The sequence below is a fragment of the Macaca nemestrina genome, chromosome 17, assembly GCF_043159975.1.
Source record: "Macaca nemestrina isolate mMacNem1 chromosome 17, mMacNem.hap1, whole genome shotgun sequence".
In the NCBI taxonomy this organism is placed as follows: Eukaryota; Metazoa; Chordata; class Mammalia; order Primates; family Cercopithecidae; genus Macaca; species Macaca nemestrina.
In genome coordinates, this window is record NC_092141.1 from 11753892 (window position 1) to 11776271 (window position 22380).

The window sequence follows — 22380 nt, forward strand, 5'->3', positions numbered from 1 at the left end:
TCTTGACAAAAAGATATATTGTGGGCCTGGATTTAGGAGATGGCTGCAGTGAAGACGACTTCGGGATACACTGAATATGGAGGATGAAAGGAGGAAAATGGTGACGATGATTGAAGTTTCACATTCCAGGCCCACGGTACATCAGTACCATGGACAGAAGCCCGGACACCAGAATAAAATGAAGAGCTCACTTTGGGACTTAATGATTTGGGTGAGGGTAGGAATTTCAAGGGAATGTCCATAAGCATAAAATCTAACCTTCCAAATCAAGATGACCTCAGGCTAGAGTTGTAAATTTGGGAACTATTAATCTGGGCAAGCGGATGTAAACCTTGGAGTAGAGCTGAAGTCTTCACTAAGATGCCTGAGTGTTATGAAGCCCTGGTATTTAGAGAATAGAAAGGGAAATGGAATATAGTGTAGGAGCTATGGAACGACTAGCCAGAGTATAAGGCCAAAGGCAGGGAAGAAGGCTTCAGTCACAAGATGTAAGGAAATGAAAATTCTAGACTGCAAGAAGGACAGGGCTGTCATCTGCGGTTTAGGTAAACTAAAGCAAGGGCCTCATGCCTCCTCTTCCCTTTGCTTTAGTTGAAATCAGTTACATGCAACAATGAAAAACAAGAACATAATGTTCAGCTGAAGCAATCATAGAATGCCGGAGTGCACTGGAGTGGTCAGCCACATTTTCATTCCAACAATTGTAAAAGCTTTTGGAACGCCTTGAACTTCAGGCTTTGGCAACTGTAACTGTGTTAATTGTGTGGATTATTCCATCTAAGTGGAATATTATTAATAAAGGAGATGCTTTTGTACTATTAGGCTGTGTCAGTTAAAGGCAGGACAGAGCCTAGAATCCAGGACTGCTGATCTCAGGCAGTGGACAGCTCAGGTCATCTTGCTGCATCTCAGGGTGCATCCAGACCCTCCTGTATAAAGGCCTAGGGACAAATCAAAGTCCTGTAAAGTGGAAGCACCTTAAGTCAGGGCACCCCCATTTTGGTTAAACACACCCTAATACCCAACGCTCAAAGAAATCTGCTTCCCCTGCTTAGTTCCCCCACCCTATGCATGCCCGCATGCACGCATACCTGCCAAACACTCCCTACTCTCCATCCTTCTCCTCCTCCACCCATCCCTACAAAGCCTCTACGGCTGGTTGGCCTCCTCCAGAGATGTGGGTGGGTCACCATGGTGACAGAGGAAGCCCTGTTGCAGAAGGAGAGAGACAGAAACAGCAGGGGACGTTTCTTGGAGCCTCATACAATGACCTCTGCCTTTCTTAGAAGTGCTTCCTTTAAGTCAGAGAAGCACATTAGAGGTAAAGAGAGATGCTGTTATGTTGGAGAGATGGTGGAATGCCTGAACTCTTCTTTAAAAATTTCTTTTCTGTGATTTTCAGGTGATCATCAATATAGCCATCCGATTTTGAGCAGTGCTACCCAGATCCCGCCACATGGTGAGAGATGATTGAGAGCACTCTGCATTTCCTCCTCATTTCGAGTGGCACCAGTCTAAGGACGGATGCCTATCAGGGCATCAAACACATGGTCATTAACTCACTGAAGCTAAGGAGGTGCAAGGAGCCACGGGCCCACCCTCCTCCAGGGCCACAATGCTCTTATCTTACTTGTAGGCTATTTTCCCCTTGGTGTTTCTGTCTCTGATATCAAAATGATCCCTTGACATAAACAGAAAGGGGCTAGACCCATTTCTACTTGCCACAGACCCATTTCTACTTACCACCTGTATCACTTCTTACAGTCGTAAATTCCGTATGTCCACAGCAAGGAGTGGAACACCCTCCTTTGCTCAAAGCTACCTGTGATGTCATTTACGAAGGACATGAGACTTGGTTAAACTGTATTGATCCTCCCCAAACTAATTAAGATTTGATAAAACTCAAAACTGATTTGGGCTTCAGCCTCTTGGCAGAAAAAAAAGAGGCTGAAAATTGTTGAGTGGAGGAGTGTTAGCATAGTACCCAAGGGTTATAAAACCATGTTTCCCTCTTAGGTTATAATATCCTCCCACCAGATCACAGCTGAACAGAGAAAACCTATGTTTGGCACCTGCTCAAGACTTGATAGTTCACAATGTACATGGCTGTCTTATGTTCTATCAGTCATGTTTGTCTCTTTCCTGTGAAAGAGTGAAAACATCATTAAGCTTTTAGTGAGAGAAAAACTCAAAACAATGACAAATCCTACAGGCCACCTGGTAGAGAGACCTACCGCTGTCGTGTCAGATTATAGTGTGCCTCAGCATTGAAGCTGAGGGATATTATAATTAGGAGGAGGAGATTAGAATATTTTCATGTGCTATGCTCCAGGTGGAAATAAATGATGAAAGCAATAGTACGATCAGATTTATCAGGTTGTGGGGTCTAAAAAGTTAGCACTGGGAGAAACTGGGGAGATCAGTGAAAAGAGGTTGATACCAGTGGTGATGCTGACAGTGGGAAAAGAAAGGACGGTTGAGATATGAAACCTTTTGAAGAAAGAATTAGAGAAACTTCCTTACTAACTGAATATGGCTGATGAGAGCCAATGATGACACTGATTAGAAAAATGAGGGTTTTATTAACACAATCGAAGGAATCAGAAAAACTGCCAGTATGTATAGGGGATGGAGTTGTCAGTGAGTTTGGATCTGCACACCTGGAGTTTGCAAGAAAAAAATATTCAACAGGCAGGAATGCAGACATGAAGTCTGGAGGAAGGTTAGAGCTGAAGATGTGAGTCAAGCTTTGGAGGCAGTAACAGAAGCCTCAGGAGTGGGGGCACTCTGCACTGAAAGAGCAGTGCAGAAGGCAAAGGCAGGGAGCCTGGGGGATGCCCACAGTAATTAAGCAGCCAAAGGAAGAGCCAGAAAAGGCATGCAAGGAGAGCTCCCACTTGCTCAGTCACACTCTGAAAGAACAACTACTGAGCTGATTTTTCCCCAGAAGGAGCCAACACAAGCAGACTCCTGAATACAACAGTAGGAGCCATTCTTCCCTCCTTCTCTTCCTCTCTTCTCTTTTCCAACCGGTGCAGGGAGATGGGAGTTGATGAGACCTGGTCCCTGCCCTTGAGCAGCTCACAATGTAGTGAGAGTAGAATTTTCTCTGCATTGCTTTCTTGGATGTTCCCTTCTTTCCCAGGAGCTGGCAGAGTGCCTATCAAGAGAGGAGGGGGCCTGAGTCTACTTAGTTAGTTCTCTACAAAGAGCATTAATTGGATCCTTATTCTGGGCCAAGCACTATGAAGGAATCAAAAGAATTGGAAAGCAAAGCCCTGCTGTCAAGGAGATTGCAATATTTGGAGATCCACAATCCTAACTCAAGTCAAATTATTAGAGATCAGTTAGATACTAAACTGGGTGGAACTGACTAGAAGAGCAATACAGGCTTAAAGAACAGCTACTGTAGGCTAAAAAGATGGGACATTGGCACAGCAAAACATCTTGAGTGAGGGGGGAATTTCATAGAGAAGAGTAAAGGAGGCATTGCCATAGGAGGGAGATTGTGCAACGGTGATCCCATGAAGGCAGAAGGCAAGGGAGAGCTGGCCTTGGCTCAGGGGTATGTTCTGGAACACAGTGGCAGAACAAGAGTATCCAGGAAAATTGCATTTGGAAGTGAGTGAGCTGAGTGATGCCTTGTTGAGAGCATAATGCCAACAGGCAGAAGGAGGTTCCTTCTTCTCCAGCATGGCCAAAGTAAAGAGATAAGTGCTGAGAGATGAGTGGCTATTACCCACTCTGAGGAGCAGCACTCCCAAGTTCCTGCTCACTCCACTTCCTGGCATCTGTCCTGATGCATGCCAGGGAGGCTCTTTCTGTACAGCATGTTCTGATGGGGATGTAGAGCACCCCTCACCCCCCTCACATATGTCCCAAGCTGGCATGAACACCAGCTCACTGGCTGAGCTTTCCTGGCTCAGTCCCCAGTGTTGGGGGGGACAGTGAAGGCAGGAAGGGATAGGGAAGCCAGGAGTCCCCGGTGCTTGGGGCTGCCCTTGGACAATGCCTAGGAGGGCTTCTCTCTCTCCCACCTCTCACACAGTCCACAGAATTCATGCTTTCCATGGTTCTGCACTCTCTTTGCCAAGAGGTATGGCAGTCCTCCTGCACATTCGTCTAAAGTTAGAGCCTGCCCCCTCTCAGAACTTCTTTGGCCTTGAGGTGTCCCAAACCAAAGAGGATTGAGGAATGACACAGTGAGACTATAGCTGCCCAACTGCCTCACTTCTGGGAATGGTACCCCCATTTCCCATGGCAGCCACTCATTGAATTCTTGTTGTGGCTTCTCCTCCTCAAGTCCATGAAGCACTGAGGCATGCTGGTCTTCTTCCCCAGGATCTCCAGCTCTTTCCATCCCCTCATCCTCACTGCCTCCCTCACTAGCCCTGCATGCCCCCTCTCCTCTCCTGTGTCACTCATCTGGCCCTGAGCTCAGCACACACTGCACTGTGCTCCCATCAGCCACCCTCTCATCTCCCTTTCACCTTTTCTTCCACTTTTCCTTCCATTCTTTTCCCCAGGTCTGGCATTGAACAACACTCCTTTCCATCTCTTCAGATTCTTGCATCACAATGCTCTAACTCAGGGGAAGGAAGAAGAAAGTAGGGATAATGTGCTATGCATTTTTGTCTAGGTTCTTTCCTCCAGCAGCTTAGAGATGGCTAAGGGGGGCTTCAGAGAAAGGAATCAGAGTAAGATAAAATAGCTCTGTGACTCACTGTGGCTTGTCAAGTGCAGAGCTTGGAGAGGGGAAAAGGGGCTACATGAGCTGTGCAAGGATGCCATGGACGGAGCATGGGTTGGGTCTCAGTGGAGCTGCATCCAGGACCCAGTTCTTCTATGGGTACATAAATCACAGAAGTCACTCCATGTCCTCCAACTGAGATTTTTCTGAGCCTGAGAGCTAGGTTTGCCTAAAGCTATTAGGAAAAGGATGGCACTTTTATACAGAAGTAGATGATTTTTATGATGCTTCTCAGCTCCATCAGGCTTACGTTTTCAGCAGATAACCCAGAGATGTACTGAGAGAGAGAATTCCCTCCGCAGACTCAAGAGTCGAGTCTCTCATTCACAGAATGGTAAAATCTCTTGGTGGTGACTAAAACAGCATCTGCCCCTAGGCTTATTGACAACTGGAACTGAGCATGAGGGAAACTGAGTCAACAGTATCACCAAGCTATGTCCAAGCATGGAGGAGGTCCAGGAAAGCAGATGGGGACTCGAATCAGGGGTGAGGCAGAAAGCAGGGGAATAGAACCTATAGCTGTCCCCTTTGCCTGCCACAGACATGGTCCTCATTAACACAAAACACCCCTCCCTTTTCTTGCAGAGAAGCCACGGATGAACAACATCCTAACATCAGCCACCGAGCCCTATGACCTCTCCTTCTCCCGCTCTTTCCAGAACTTGGCCCACCTGCCCCCATCCTACGAGTCTGCAGTAAAGACCAACCCCAGCAAGTATTCGTCTCTGAAGAGGCTAAGTAAGTCGAATTTCCCCCAAGTTGAGGTCTGTCTCTGGGGCTCCAAGATATCTTCCTAGGCCACACTCTCTTGCCCCATACCCCATAGGACAGCTGTCGAATCCCAAGAATAAAGAAGGAGTTGCAGGATGGGAGAAGAGAATAGATAAGCTCTTAGTTTTTGTTCCTTATGGACTAAGTCCATCCTTCCCATACATAGAAAGAAGGCCATGGAATCCTCAGATTCACATCCCCATAGGAGACAGCCCTCCAACTCATGCACCAGTTGAACTGCAGGAGAAAGCCTTCCCCCAGTCCCGCACACATCTGCCTTCTTCAAACCATGGGCCTTCCTTTCTGTATACCCTATACTGGATAGAGGCTAGCAATGGCCAGAGCTTTCTCTGAGACCTTCCCAGAGAACCACAAACCAGCTCCCTCTCCAACCCAGCCAACAGTGTCTTGAGGACCTGAGATCCTTCACCTCCCATGCATACACCCCATTTCATCCGTCCAGTCCAGTTTATCCAGTGATGCCAGCTCTGCCTCTGGAGTCCGGGGAGACTCTGGGCATCAATGGGTTGAAAATACAAAAATGTCAAAAAAAAAGTTCCCTAAAGGACAGCTCTTCCTCCCTAGCTTTCTGGCCTTGGACCTTCTCATCTCATTTTCCCATGAGTCTCTTTCGATGATCACCCAATGGCAGTAGGAGCCTCAAGGGGTGAGCATTTGCTTGAAAGCTTCAGGGTAACCTACCCTGACAGCAGTGCAGCCTAAGTCCACATCAGCCACCTCCATAGTGAAACGCAGAGTCTCTAGCTAGAGATGGGACTGTCTGATAACCTGAGGAATCATCCCGAGGTGATGAAATTTGGCTCAGGAGGAAGGATACCCGTCAGCAATCCCGCTGCGTCAACTGAAGAGCAGGCAGAATTCCCACACTTTTGCAGAGATCTAGAAGGCCATGTGTAGGAGGCCTCATTTCTGAAATTCGGAGCAATGCAGGTTTATGTATAACCTGCAAGTTCAAGTAGGTGTCTGTGTAGCATGCAAGTTCTGGGCAAATTCAAGGGTACAGAGAGCAGTGTGAGCTTAGGAGGGCCTGCTGGATAGAGAGGAAGGTGGAGCACCTAAATGAGGCGCACATCTAAGATTACTCCAACCCGCTTGCGTTATGGGCACAGGTGGAGCGTGTGTAGGCTGATTATGTGGCTGTGTGGGGACTGGAGGCCCATGTATTAGCTTTCTGTGCATTGCCTGTTACTACAGAGAAGGTGTTATGATGTTCCTAAGGTACCAGTTAAACATTTTCACAAGTATTTCCTAGTCTGAGCACCTTACTTTATTCTAGCAGGAGGCTGGCTCTGGACCTCAACAGAAAGCTTCTGGAGCTGCTATTTGGATGTTTTAGTAAGACAGATGGCCATTCTGTTTCAGGACCGTGGTGTAGATACAGCCCAGGACCAGGGGGAGTTCAGGGACTTGAGCTTGCCATCAACTTTGCCCTGAACATGCTGGGGATTCTGAGGAAGTCCCTTAACATATCCCTCCTCAAGGTGGTCCATGTACCAGAGACTTTTAGCATTGCCTGGGAGCTTGTTAGAGATGCAAACTCTTGGGCCCACCCCAGACCCACTGAATTAGAATCTGCATTTAACAAGCCCCCAGAGAATGGTTTGCACATTCAGTGGGAAAATATACCCTTCACCCGTCTGAGCCTCCAGGTCCTAATACATAACTAAAGAAGTTTGACCGTATTATCCCTGAAGATTGACAGGTCTGTGCTGGAGCAGGAGGGGTGCAGAGTTCTATCTGAGTCCTGGCTGCAGGGTCACCCCAGTTGCCTTCTCTCACTCTGTCTCTCCCCTGCAGCCGACAAGGAGGCTGACGAGTATTACATGAGGCGGCGGCACCTGCCTGACCTGGCTGCCCGGGGCACCCTCCCCCTCAATGTCATCCAGATGTCCCAACAGAAGCCGTTGCCACGGGAAAGACCCCGCCGGCCCATCCGGGCCATGTCCCAGGACAGGGTCCTGTCCCCGGATCGAGGCCTGGCAGATGAGTTCAGCATGCCATACGACCGCATCCTGTCCGACGAGCAGCTGCTCTCCACAGAGCGCCTGCACTCCCAGGACCCGCTGCTGTCCCCAGAGCGGACGACCTTTCCCGAGCAGTCGCTGTCCAGGGCCATCTCGCACACAGACGTCTTTGTGTCCACACCCGTGCTGGACCGCTACCGTATGAGCAAGATGCACTCTCATCCCAGTGCCTCCAATAACTCGTACGCCACCCTGGGCCAGAGCCAGACGGCAGCCAAGCGTCATGCCTTTGCCTCGCGCAGACACAACACAGTGGAGCAGCTGCACTACATCCCGGGCCACCACACCTGCTACACAGCCAGCAAGACCGAAGTGACCGTGTGACCGGCGGGGCAGGGCCGGGGCTGCTGGGCGTGGCAGAGCAGAGCAGGGGCCAGGAGGGGCCGGGAGCAGAGCTTCTAGCCTTGCCACTCTCCCTTCCCTCGTCCCCTCTGTAGGAAGTGGGGGTGGGCCACCTTTGCCCAAAAAGCCATACCCCCGGGGACAGAGCCCCGATGGCCTGGTTCAATATGCTTAGATCCAGGACCAAGAGCAATCGCCCTTGCTCCTCCAGAAGAGTCAACGGGGAGTGAGGAGGGGGCCAGGCCCCATTCTCACCCCCGACCACCTTCTCCAACTCCCTTTCCATCTCGCGCCTCCTTCTCTCCATCCGGGGGACTCAGCTGCAGGTTCTGTCAGCAAAGAGACCCTTGCTTGACCGTGGTCCGAAGCTGTCTGGGTTTGAAGGGGCCAGCGGGTCCAATCAGTGGGCTGACCGAATAGGCTACTCGGTCTCATTCATTTACCTAGAACCGCATCACAGAAATCTTCTAGTGCCTAAAAACTGCCTGCTCGCTCTCTCAGAGCCAGGGAGCTGCTGTGTCCATAAGCACAATAATGATTCTTTTCTTGCCTGCTGGAACTCTCTGGTCCCCACTGAGTGGCCCTTCCTTTGCTGACCCCTGAGGGCCCAACCCTGGCCCTGCGCCCCCTCCCCTCAACCCCAGGACCCAGAGGGGTTCCCTTCCTTCAGCTGCCTCCCCATTGGTGGGAACTCCGCCCCCTTCCAGCTGACTGCCCGCCCATAAGGACCCTGGGCCTGTCCTTTTTGGGGGCTGTGCTCCTCCCCTGGCCCTGAGGATTTCACCCTTGAGTTCTCTGGGGTTTTGGCTGTAGCCGTCCCAGAGGGGAGTAGCGATGGGGTTCTGGCTCTCCCAGACACCCAATCATCTCCACACACCCTCCAGGCTTCTAGACCTGACCATGACTGCCACTCAGGCCGCCTTCTCCATCCCTGCTCTGCTCCCAGGAGGCACCTGCGGTGGCCAGAGAGCCAGGGTGGGGAGGGCCACTGTGATGTGCAGGGTCTCGGGCTCAACATTTGCATCCTGCAGGGCTCCACCTGTTCACACATGCACCTCCGGCAGGACCCAGGCAGAGGTTTCTAGAGAGGGGCTCTTCAGCCCCCAGACAAGGAGGATGAGAGGTGGTTGTCCTGCACCCTGTCTGCCTCTCCTTCCTTCTCCATCTCTGTCTACCTGCTCAGTTCAGAGCTCACTCCTACTGCCTGTCTCCCGTTCCCCCACATCCTCCCTGCAACTTCATTCCTCCTGGCTGTTCCTTCTTCAGATCTGTGCCTCCTCTGGATCAAAAGGACAAAGACCTATTAGCAAAAGCAAACAATGGTCTTCCAGGCGACTGGCCTAGGGGCTAACTGGGCAGGTACCCACAGCATCGTCCCTTTCTGCAGGCACTGGGGCACCTGGTAGACCATGGTCCTCAGCTCTGTTGGGGGGGCCACTACTGCCCGCCCACCTCAGCCTCTTCCCCATCTCCAGCCTGGGGGTGGGCATGGTGTGAGTTCCTCCTGGGGAGCTGACAGTGAATTCAGCAGCATCCGCTCCCCCAAGACCAGAGAGCCTGGTGGGGGAAAGAAGGGGTTCCCTCATTCTCAGGGCCAGGGCACCCGCTGGGTTGGGGCTGGGGGAATCAACTCCAGACTACTGGGTGAAGGTGTGATCCTTAAAACAGTCAGATCCAACAGCACTGCCCTTATAAAAGGGGTTTTACCTGCCCTCAATTCTGCCCTCATGGCCCTTTAAAAAGGCGAGTGTAGAAGGAGAATTTCTCGGTGTCAGCCCTGGAGATTTTTAATCTAACCAAGTCCACAAACCACAGAGAAAGCAATGGACTGTTTCCTTTCACTGATTTCAAGAGTTCCAAAGCTCTCATCTCCATCTCCCCTCCCCAGGGTGTGCTTCCCAACAGGAACAGGAAACCATCACATGGGTCTTAGGGGGATGGAGGTTGGGGGTTGTGAAAGCCACCCTCAGCCCCCACACTGGGGACGCATTCCTGGTAACCCTTGGTAGGCCAAGGACTACCCTCTCCGCTTTCCTCCCCACAGACACATAAACCTTCTTAAGGGCTGGTCCCCAGGGGTTTATAAGAGTTTGTTCCAGAAGGTGAGGCTAAGAGGGTTGGAAAGGAAGAAGTGAGTCTGAATAGAGCAGGTGGCTCCCAGCTGGGGCCCTGAGCCCAGCACCTTTGAATCCTCTAATCTGTGGCTGTCCCTTGAAGGCAGGATGCTGGTGGTGAGGGGAAAGGACCTGAGTGGCTGAGAATGCCCCTCCCTGGTGTCTACATGCAGGTACACACCAAACCAGAAAGCTGACCCCATCTCCAGTGTCAAAGCTTCTCAGCACCAAGTTCTGCAGCCCCCAGGGTGACACTTTTCCCCAGGGGTCCTCCCCAAGCCCTGTCTCTGACAGGGTTTCTGTCTGTCTCAGGGGTTGTTGACGAGTTGATTCCAAGACATTTCTCATCCCAGCCATACCACTGTCTGGGTGAAAGTCTCTAATGTCAGTTGGGTTGGAAAATTCTACTGCAATGGTTACTTCTTTTCAAGGATTTCTTCTGCTTCACCTTTGGGTCTAGAAGCAAGGAATGGAGGGAGGGAGAGAGGGAGGATAGGAGGGAAGGAGGAAAGAAAAAAGAAATAGAGATAGGTCTACAAACTTGCTCCAATTCAGTCCCTCATTTCAAAATCCCAAAAACTATGTCATAACTGGGACACAGAGGTATCCCATTTATTCAGCTGTCCCATCCATCTTTATGGAACAAGCATAGCCACATCACTAGGCAAGTTCATGTAGCAGATAAAAGAGGCTTCTGGGGCTAGAACCTAGATGCCATGATTTCTAGCCCAAGCAGGCTGGTGGCCTCTGTCATACATAGAAGTACCATCTACCCCTACAGTAAAAGCCCCCTCCACCTCACAAAGGAAGCCTAAAGCCCAAGATTTCCCTCTCCTTGTTTTATTAATTCTTTCACATCTCTATTGCTCTAACAGGAATGGACTGGAATCTGCACAGGTTCCCTCCTGCCCTGAAAGTTCTGCCTGGTCTCCTTGGCCTCTGATGGCATTGAAGCTCTCACAATCCCTCCTGCACCTCCACCTTCCCTGTCTTGCTCCAGGCTCCTGGCTCCATGCCTTCCTGAGTCAAAAAGGCTTTGCCAAGAATTCCTTCACCTCTTAACCGGGCTTCTGCCCTCAGGGCTCCCCAGTGTCTTGGGAGTGTCTTGGGCCATTCATCTGCCTCTTAGAAAGTTCCAACCTTGCCCCCAATTCAAATTTCTCCTCCCCTCTTTCCACTCTCACTTCCAGAAACTCCTGATTTTCAGAAAACCCCAGATTTCCATGCCAGGTCACTCATTCCTTCCTCTCATCTCCCTCTTCCTCCTTCTATCTTCCTCCATTCCTAATTTCTTTTTCCTGGTCTTCCTATAATATCCAGCTCCTAAAAATCAGAGCTCTCAATGAAAACAATGGAAGAAAAAGACATTCTTCAGGTCTTCTATTTGCCTCATTGGTGTATCCTTCATCTCCTGCCCCTGTGAGTTGATACCCCAGTGCACAGAGCCAAGGGCTTTCCCCGTCTGAGCTCTGGGAGGAAGGGAATGGAGCTCTGGGTTTGAGATGTCATGGCCTGTCATGGTCAGTTTGGTTCCTGAGGCTAGCAAGTCCCCTGAAGCTCCCAACCCAGCCTAATGTTAGCCCAGAAGCTCCTGCTCTGGCCAAAGACTCCTATCCTTGAGGGTTCTCAGCCACTGCTTCAAAACACCTGCTCCCTTCCTGCTTGTGTATGTCACCTATCCGCCTTTGTCCACAAAGACTTGAGGGCCTCCTGAGTCTCCAAGCATGGAGGAATATCCACGCCAACATCCCTGCCATCAAACTCAGTCTGTTTTCTTCAGAGATACCTTGTCTGTCACCAGCCTCCACCCTCATATTCCTTCCACAAGCAACTGTGCACCTAACCCAAGTTAAAAATGAAAGGGCTGCCAATCACTCGGACTCCAGAAGAGGCCTGCCCTGCGAAAAGCTGGCATGTTACCTCCCACATACATTTCCTGTCATGCTCTCCAAATCTGGGAGATTTTGCTCTGGAGTATTTTCAAGAAAGCGCATTGTGTTTTAATGAAGTATTTTTCAGGGTTCAAATGTTATTTTTTATAAATGCAGCATTTTAATGGCAAATTCAATATGAAGGACATGTCTTCCTGGGCTCTATATTTGCTTTTGGAAGGCAGCATACTCTAGGAGAAAAAAAAGCACAGGGCTGAGGCTCTGGAGACACAGCTTCCAGCCCTGGCTTTGTCTCCGAGGGGGAGTCATGTTCCCCACTCAGTGCCTCAGTTTCCCCATCTGTAAAATGAGGGGCTTTGACTAGATGAGCTCTGAAGTTTCATCCAGCTCTTACATTGTAGGGTTTTCATTCCCTGCCAGCACCTGCTCTCCCCGTTCCTCCCCACCTCCACTGAGCTGCACACATCCCACAACGCCTGCCCCACAGTGATGTCCTCAGATGTCCTGGACCGCACTCCTCACTAGAGCCTGGGGTGGACCTGATGGGCTCGGCCACCTAGCGATGCCCTCGTACCTGAAGTTTAAGGGCCTAACCATTCAATAGGTCACCAACTGTGTGCCGTGGAAGCCCTCTTGTAGAGACACACCTAAACCATCCTAAGTGGCTGTGGAATTCTGGGGAATTCTGAGTTTGGAGTTTCCATTTTGGATACGGTCCTTATAGCTGGAGGGAGGCGGTTCCAATTTCAGCGAGGGAGCTGGCTGGAGAGAAAGGTCTGGAGGTTTGCCCACAAAGGCATGAAGTTTGTACTTGAGGGCAGCTGGGAAATTCATTTCAAGCTGCAGAGGGACATGTGCATAGGCTCTTGTGTGGTAATGAACGTCATGATATCCCACTCTGGAATGTGCGTCCTGAAGACCAAGTCTGGACACTGAGGCTCCATTCCAACTGGAGGAGAAGGCATCACTCACTATCTGGGCTGCTAGGAAGGGGCAATCACCCCATCCTAGTACCTTTCTAGCCCTTCCTCATGACATTACCGTCCTCCCGGTGAAGGCTTATGAAGCAAGAATGGAGAGTCCAAGTTTGTTATCATCAAACCCATCTTGTAAATCAGGAAACACATTAACCTTCCATCAGTCAGAGAAATGCTGTGGCTGTGTGTTTCCTTCATGCTCTCCCTCCTGAGGGAGGAGAAGACCCTGCTTAACTTTGCTGCCCACCCTGCAGTGACCCCTGAATGCCACGCCATGGGAGGACTCATTCATTGGCTTCGTAGTGGCAAATATTCCTCTAGTTCTATAACTCAACTAGACATTTTGTAGTAAAGAATTCTTGAAATTCTCTAATAAAAAGCAATTCTTACTGTAATATTTTTAGTTTGGGGACACAATTTCCTAAGGGGGGATTAATGAACATTTTTATGCATTAGCCCAATTTATGAATTTCATGTTTATTATATGGTAGCACTGATGAAAAGTACCTTTCTATCTGTATCTTTGCAGTTTCTTCGTTACTCATACGTAAGCTTCATGGTGAGCAGTGCTCTAGTGACTGCTTCTCTGTACAAATCTCATCGTTCTACTTACCTGTCAAAGCACATTCTACATGTACTGTAAACAAATACACTTTAGTAAGATTTAGTCTTAAGGATTTTTCCACTTTTGTCAGTAACAGATATTTATGGATTAAAAAATAAAGCCGTTTCAACATAATGTGTGTCTCCTTAAGTAGCCAGGTGCTGACTTTTACAGAGTCAAAACCAAAAGTAATTAAAAAGCAAGAAAGAGTGCAGAAGGTCATTGGAGTTGGGGACAGGAGCAAAGATTAACTGCAAATAGGAGCTAGAGAACTGTGAGGGTGAAAAGAGTGTTTTAAAAACTGGATTGTGCTGATGGTTGTACAACTGCATAAATTTACAAAAATCACAAAAGTTTATACTTGCAATGAGTGACTGTTATGATTACCAAGTAAACCACAATAATGCTTTCTACAATGAATACTATGAGGAATGTGGGAAGACAGGCCTCGGACAAGTGTCAATGGACAACGTATACTAATTCAAAGTAGAATTATTAGGTTGGTGTAAAAGTAATTGAGGTTTTTGCCATTAAAAGTTGAAACGGCTTTATTTTATAATTAAAAGTTTTTGCCATTAAAAGTAAAGGCAGAAACCTCAATTACTTTTGCACCGACCTAATAGAAGTTCTGGCTCCTTATCCATCCTCATTTAGCCCAGAACTATTTAATATTCTTGGACATTAGGTCTTAGTCTGATCTTTGAGTTAGTTCTTGTAGTTACCATGGGTAACTGGAGTACAGCCAGTTAAGTATCCAGGCCATTTAACCCAGAGAATCAAATTGCACCATGAAAATTGATTTAGATTTGGAGTTTTGTTGAAGATTCTCTTTTTCTGGACATGTTTTTAATATTATTTCTTTGGCACATGTTCACTTTTGCTGTTAAAGTCATCTGTTTTCTGTTTCTGGATTTTCACCAGAACCTCAATACCAGTGGGTTCAGGTTCAGCAAACAAAGTATTGCCAAACAGGACAGTTGTCTAAACACCCAACTTCAGCACTTCCACAGTTCCTAGAATCCACAGTCAGTCACACTCTCTTACCAACTCTCCAACTCCCTTGTAAATAAAATCCTTCTCATTGAAGGCACTGACTTATTTCCAAAAATCCTCTCATTCTCTCCTGTCATTGACATTCATTACCTAGGACAAAGTTACAAACCGGTTTATTATTGTACATTATAACCCATAACCACACATACTCTGAAATGTATTTACTCATTACAACAATCACTATCGCAGTGCAATTACATGTAAGTTATTGTGTCTAACCTATTATGACTCATAGCAAGTATACGGACATACACATACACATATTACAAGTACAGGAAAAACTCATTAATCTATATCCATTATTGGAAAGAACCCTCATCCCCATCAAAAAAAACCCAAATTCTGAATTGGGGAATTTTTTTGGTGAAATGTAATTTAATTATAATGCCTAAACATAATGACTAAATTAGACTAAAACATGTTCCCTAATAGAAACTCTCAGGAAATATTCCTTATTGAATATGTAAGAATAACGTGACTAAAATTAAAATGGTCAAGAGTTGTGGATCAGAGAGCTCTCAATATGCTTTAATGGTGCTTCTAAAATACTTTAAAAGACTATTTTCTTAAATAGGCTAAATATCTCCCTTTAAATATTCTTAACTTTAACTATTTGTTCAGCTTTTTCTCTTTGGTCCTCAAAGGTAAACCTCCATTCAGACCCTGACCACCACTGTCACTAATTCCAAATTGGTGAGATCTGAATGAATGAGGTTTTAATACACCATCATTAATAAGCCAAGGCCAACAAAAAACTCATGTTGGAAGCTGAGATTCTAGGAGTTTTGGACAGCTCTCCACCTGCAGTGTCACTTAGGACACTAATTTTCTTCTTTCTCCTCTCTGGTTTAGCATGAGAATGAAGCTCAAAACCTCTAGGGAGCAGCAAGAAAAGATTTCCTTCAAGGATCTAAGAAGACCTAGGACACTCACTGTTTGGGCTACAAATGTTACGAATGGAAAACCGAGAAAGGGTTTGGGAGCAGAGGCTGGAAAAGGGGTGCCTTGAAAGTACCAGAATAAGGGAATCAATGACTTTTATGTGCTGGATGTGTTGGCCAATGTCATCTCTGGACCTTGGTTTTCTCATCTGTAACCACTGGAGAATTCGATAGACTCAAGATCCTTCCAGTGTCTGATATTTTATCACTTAATCATCACAAAACAATACTCACATTGTATCTGGGCTTCTAGGTAGCTGAAAGAGCTTGTGAAGTACCCATCCTGCTGTCTTCCTCAGCCCTGTCCATCTTAACTTTCCTATCCCTATCAAAACAGGATGCAGTTGAAGAGTACTGGACTGGAAGTGAGGGGACCTTGTTTCTTGTACCGGCTGGGCCAAAATTTTGTTGTGTGATCTGGAAAAACTTATTTCTCCTCTTCAAATCTCAATATTCTCATTTAAAACAAAATGAGTAGTCCAGACCAGGCAGTCTTTTTTTTTTTTTTTTCTTTTTGAGGAGTCTCGCTCTGTCGCCCAGCTTGCAGTGGCATAATCTCGGCTCACTGCAAGCTCCATCTCCCGGGTTCATGCCATTCTCCTGCCTCAGCCTCCCGGGTATCTGGGACTACAGGGGCCCTCCATCGCGCCTGGCTAATTTTTTGTATTTTTAATAGAGGCGGGGTTTCACCGTGTTAGCCAGGATGGTCTCCATCTCCTAACCTCGTGATCCACCCGCCTTGGCCTCCCAAAGTGCTGGGATTACAGGCGTGAGCCACCGCGCCTGGCCAATAATTTTTTTTTTTTTTTAATTTAAGAATGTCAAGTCAAATATTGAGAGTAGAATAAGGAGAATTGCTTTAACTTAGAAAATAGGTTTACTTTTCTTAAACTACTGGATCTTTTCATATTTGTTATCCAACCACATTAAAATGTCAGATATTTTCAAGGGACTAGGGAAGGAACTAAAGGCAGTCAAAATTTTGTTGTGTGATCTGGAAAAATTTATTTCTCCTCTTCAAATCTCAATATTCTCATTTAAAACAAAATGAGTAGTCCAGACCAGGCAGTCTTTTTTTTTTTTTTTTTTTTTTTTTTTGAGGAGTCTCACTCTGTCGCCCAGGCTGGAGTGCAATGGCGCAATCTCGGCTCACTGCAAGCTCCACCTCCCAGGTTCATGCTATTCTCCTGCCTCAGCCTCCTGAGTAGCTGGGACTACAGGCGCCCACCATCACGCTCGGCTAATTTTTTGTAGTTTTTAGTAGAGATGGGGTTTCACCGTGTTAGCCAGGATGGTCTCGATCTCCTGATCTCGTGGTCCACCCGCCTTCGGCCTGCCAAAGTGCTGGGATTACAGGCGTGAGCCACTGCGCCCAGCCCAGACCAGGCAGTCTTTAAAATGTGTCTCAGCTTAGTCTCTGCTTTGGTGACTTTGCCAAGATTTTACAAGGAATTGGTGAACTTAGCTGGTGTGGATCATGGCGGAAGGGTAGAGTGGATGTGAAGAAGGAGAAAACCCTTAGCTGGAGCCACCACTTATGACATACTATCTTCCCAGTTGTCAGCATGGTCTACCCTTGTGTCAACAAATGGCTATAGAGGAAGCAAAAATATTGAATGAGAGGCAGAACAAAGTCCTCAGAAAACTGTCTCTTTTGTTTGACTTTTTTGTGATTTCCCAAAATCTACAAACTGCCTTTCAAAGAAATTTCAAATAATACATTTTCATGGAAAGTTCTCAACAGTTCATTATTTTACAGTGTTTTGCCATTAGAAATAGAGCTCATCTGTGTGTTGCAGGACCAGCACTCTCCACAAAGAAGAGAGAAATTTTTTTGCCTCCCACCTCTATCCAAGTTCTGGCAAAGGTAGTATACTAAGGCTTTTGCCCTTATTCCCAAGTGTGTGTACCTTAACGCTTCTTTCCTGGAGCATTTAGAAGAGCTACTCTTACTGGTTCATCACGGCAATCATGGAGAAGATCTCCTCTGCTACATAAGGCAGGGGGTGCATACACTGTCTTTATTTTACACTTAGAGAAAACTAAAAACTGTCATCTAATCCAGTGCTACTCAAAGTGCCATCCCTAGAGCAGCAATATCAGCATTCTCTGAGAGCTCACTGCAATACACATTCCCGGTGCCCACCCCAGACTTTCCCAATCAGAATCTCTGGGGGTGGGGCCCTGGAATGTGCATTTTAACAAGATCCTTAGGTGACTCTATGCACATTAACGCTTGAGAAGCATACCATTTTGTCTTTTTTTTTTTTTTTTTTCAGTTTTGAAATTTTATAACCCTATGACAAAAACAAAGAATTGGAACTCTGGGGATCAGAGTAGTCTTGGTCTATGTAGCCTGACAATTTTAGGCAACCAGCTTCAGTGACAAGATTAGAACAAAAATGGGTGTACAGAGGATTAAGCATTTGGGAAATGAGGAGAAAGCTGAGGTAGGGTGCATAAACTCAAAAAGTTTAACAGAAGGCCAGGCACGGGTGGCTCAGCCTATAATTCTAGCACTTTAGGAGGCCGAAACGGGCGGATCAGGAAGTCAAGAGATGGAGACCTTCCTGGCCAACATGACGAAACCCCGTCTCTAATAAAAATACAAAAATTAGCCGGGTGTGGTGATGCATGCCTGTAGTCCCAGCTACTCGGGAGGCTGAGGCAGGAGAGTCGCTTGAGCCCAGGAGGCAGAGCTTGCAGTGAGCTGAGATCTCGCCACGACACTCCAGCCTGGGCAACAGAGTGAGACTCCATCTCAAAAAAAAAAAAAGTTTCATAGAAGAGAAATTATGTGGCTACTGGACAGCATCATAAAAGATGAATCTTTAAAGATTCCCCAAACCAGAGAGTCAAAATTTAAAGACAAAGGAGAACAAGGATAAGGATGGGGATATACAACAAGATCCATTTCCTCAGGCACAGGAGGACAGAGTGGGCAGGGCTGCTCCAGTGAAGCTTCACGGGAAGGCAAGATGGCAGCCACTATGAGATGAGGAAGCTTCTCAGGAAGGCAAGATGGCAGCCACTATGAGATAAGGAAGCTTCTCAGGAAGGCAAGATGGCAGCCACTATGAGATGAGGAGAAAGGGCTGCCCAACAGTGGTTGTCCCGGAGGGTCCCAATCTTCATTGTAGTCCAGGAGACGGAGTCATGGAAGGATAGGGTGGATTCTGCTATGGTGATAAATAACTCCCAAATCTCCTTAAGACACCAAAGGATGATTTTTCACTCCCCCTCTGTTGTAGATCAGCAAGGACCTCTGTGGTACTTCCTCATCCTTACTCAAAAGCCCAGAAATAGGGGAGCAGCCTCTATCAGCAATGTTACCAACACCATGGCAGAGAAAAAAGAGAACTCTAGGGGGGTCCCACGAGGACAATTAAATGGCAGCGCAGAGTGGCACATACCACTTCTACTCACATTTTCTTGTATGAATCTGGCCATATGGACCTACCCCACCAAAGGGGAACCAAGCAGTGTGATTCTATCATATTGCAGGATAATGGAAAATATCCAGTGAGCAGCACCAGTGACTACCAGAGTCACCATGTTGAGTTTAGAGCAAAAGATTGGGAATTTATGTAGACAAAGGTCCCCTTCCCTATCACCATGGTAAAACCATCAAAGTGTTCTTTTTTAAGGCAGGTGAAACTTTTCTGCAGCTGGCTTATCATATATGAAGCCAGTGGTCTGGGAGCATGTACACTGAGCAACCTCTTTATGATAAGACATCTACGAAGTGTTGAGAAAGTATCCCATAAACAGATCACCTTATTCTTCAGTTCCAACCTCAGGGCTCCAGAGAGGACAGTGGATATGAAATGCTAACAGTAGATTCTGTGGAATTGCATCAAGATATTCTCCTACAACATGTAATGATTTTAAGTTGTGGTGGTTTCCACCCACCCCTCTTTCCTTTTGCCATAGTCTTTTCCTCACTACTCCATCTACTCTACCCTCAGGGAAAAGGTATATAGATACCAGAGGAAGGAGTCTTTGTTCAACCTTGACTTTCAAAATAGACTTTTTTTCAAGGCCACAGGGCATAAATTGTTAAGTAATTGCAAGAGACTGATAGTAGAAAGAGAAAGTGTTTTCTCTGACAATGAAAGCTGACCTTTTAGTATCAATGAGCCAAGCTTGGAAAGCTTGAGTTTTTACAATAAGCCACAGAGTAGACAGCATATAGGATGTGGTGGAAAAGCATGTCCTGCTGCACAAGGCAAAGAGAAATATCCTCCTGCACTGGGGAAGAACCTCAGGTAGAATCAAAGAAGGGAGAAAGAAAGCAAGATATAGATATGTGAATCCCTGAGATGTCCTGACCCTGATCACCCACTATGGGGTGGGCTGGTAGGGAAAGAGGGAGTGGGGAAAGTGGACAACCGAATCCTCCAGATAGATTGGAGAATCTGAGGGTAGAACATATTTCTGCCTGGCTTCCTGCCTAGATCTTAGGGAGGTAAATTCCTAATGAATGTTCCATGCCATCAAGACAGTGATGGAAGCATGGAAACAGCCGTGAGACAGGACTACTGTCTGTCAGGACAGAGAGACAGTCCTTCACTCAACCCCAGACTTCCAGAGCTCCTAAGTGATACCCAGAAGACAAGTACCCTGGCTAGGAATTTAAAGGCTCTCTCCAAAGACTGCCTATCTCAGAGCTCACAACAGCAGAAGACCACTATTACAGAGATATGAAGTCAAGTACAAATCTACACATTTGAGTTACAGCCACAAAGTGTAAAATAGGCACATCAATATCCTAAGACCCAAAGTCTTTCAAGAGTGGTTCTCAAATCTCTTTGTCTCAGGACTTCTTTACACCCTTAAAAGTTATTGAGGACCACAAAGAGCTTCAATTTGTGTGGGACTTCACAAAATACAATTATCATACTGAAAATTAAAATAGAGAACATTTAAAATTTATGTATTAATTTATTTTACATTAAGAATGATAAATCTATGATGTGCTAACATAAATAACATATGATTATGGGAAATAACTACATTTTCCAAAAAAAAAGAATTAGTAAAAAGAGTGGAATTGTTGTACATTTTTTGCAAAGTTCTTTAATGTTGTGCTTACTGGAAGATAACCAGATTCTGATGTCTGCTTCTGCAGTTACTCTCCTGCAGTATAACATCTCGTGCAGCCCCCAAAGGCAGCCTGGTGAACACAGGGGGAGGAAGGGAAGCTCCAACAGAAGAAAGAGAGAGAAGCCCATTTCCCTCCTCACCCCCACCCCCACCCCGTCACTGGTCAGCCCAAAGTAAAGCTGAGTTGAGGGCTGGAAAAAGCTTTAGTTTTACAGTCATTTGGAAGCCGTTAATATTACAGTGGTCTTGGACTACTTATTATTAGGCTGGGAAATTACCAAAATGACTTTCTATTTTCTAACAATAACCTGAAAAGTAGGGAATGGGAAAAAGGAATGAAATTTCTTACTGGCGACACACTTGGGTTTACTTGCTTGGCATAATGGTTATATAAGCAAACACACCTGGCAAAGGACCTGTGCAAAATACCCCAGATTGAGGAAGACGGAATGTTGTGCTACAGACTTGAAGGAGGGGCATACAATTACAGGATTAAGGAATTGTATGAGATCCTTGATAGACTACAAGAAGAGAAGAGAAGTCTTTTATAAACAAGGAACAATCTTCACGAGAGAACAAGATAGGATAGAAAGGACACGAGATTCATGGACATCTGGGTGTTTGCCTTCCATCAGTCATCCTGGCCACCATCCTATGTCCCCCACTCCTCTTGATAACAGACTCCAACCTACTTTAGTCACCAGTGTAGGCACATAGCTCAAGCCAGACCAACTGCAGTCTTTTTCTTTAATTTCCAAACAGAAACTTAAATAGAGAAAATTTCTTCCTTCTCAGGGACTGGACCTTAATGATACAAATCTAGGGTTACCGTAGCCTTGTCCTACAACTATATGGGGAAAGAATGAAGGTGATGAAAGAGCAGAATAATGATAGCTAACTGTGCTCAGTCAATGCTAACTGTGCACTAGGCACTATCAAAGCACTTTGCAGGCATTATTAACCCATTGAATCCTCATACCATCTCTTACGAGGTTAGAACTACCGTGTGTCCCATTGCTAAGGAATTTGCCCACATCCTAAGGACAAGGAGAAGCCATTGAGGGGCCATGGGATGTATAGGAGCAAGATGAAGGTTACCCTTCAGAGAATGACTAGAGCTCTCCTGTAGAACACGGATTTGATGAAGTTCATGTTGAAGGGCAGAGAGACCAGTGAGGAGCAGGGTGGTATCATGCTGAGAGATCCACCAAATCAGAGCTTTAGGCGTGGCCTTCAAATTTCAATTGCAGAGAGCAACATAGTGGTCATTTAAGGATTCTGAGTCATTTTCTGGTTATTTAAAAATTACACTAACTGGGCGCGATGGCTCACGCCTGTAATCCCAGCACCTTGGGAGGCTGAGGCGGGCAAATCACCTGAGGTCAGAAGTTCAAGACCAGCCTGGCCAACAAGGTGAAACCCTGTCTCTACTAAAAATACAAAAATTAGCCAGGGGTGGCGGCGCACACCTGTAATCCCAGCTACTGGAGAGGCTGAGGCAGAAGAATTGCTTGAACCCAGCGGGTGGAGGTTGCAGTGAGACGAGATCATGCCACTGCACTCCAGCTTGAGCAAAAGAGTGAGATTCCATCTCAAAAAAAAAAAAAATTATACTGAATGATCTGAATCATTAAAAATGTAGACTAATAAACTACTTAGCAGTAGCTTGCATTTATCACAAATCCCTCTTCCATTTATTTTCCATCTAGGACTGTGATTATTCTGGTGTATACTATGCTTAAAAGTCAGGATTGTGTGTGTGTAAAATGTGTAGCTAAAAGAATA

At 46.6% G+C, this 22380-nt stretch overlaps 1 protein-coding gene across 5 annotated transcripts in view; it reads left to right on the plus strand.

Annotated features, from left to right (window-relative positions):
• Nucleotides 1-13630, plus strand: part of LOC105473556 (shisa family member 6) — a 333829-nt gene extending 320199 nt beyond the window's left edge. For 3 of the 5 annotated variants that reach the window (XM_071082355.1, XM_011727367.2, XM_071082357.1), the window contains 3 exons: nt 1403-1459; nt 5336-5488; nt 7340-13630. In XM_071082355.1, coding sequence (XP_070938456.1) covers nt 1403-1459; nt 5336-5488; nt 7340-7890 — 761 coding nt within the window. In that variant the 3' untranslated portion in view covers nt 7891-13630. The remainder of the gene's footprint in view (nt 1-1402; nt 1460-5335; nt 5489-7339) is intronic. The other 2 variants (XM_071082356.1, XM_071082358.1) reach the window with 1 other exon arrangement.
• Nucleotides 13631-22380: the final 8750 nt, after the last annotated feature.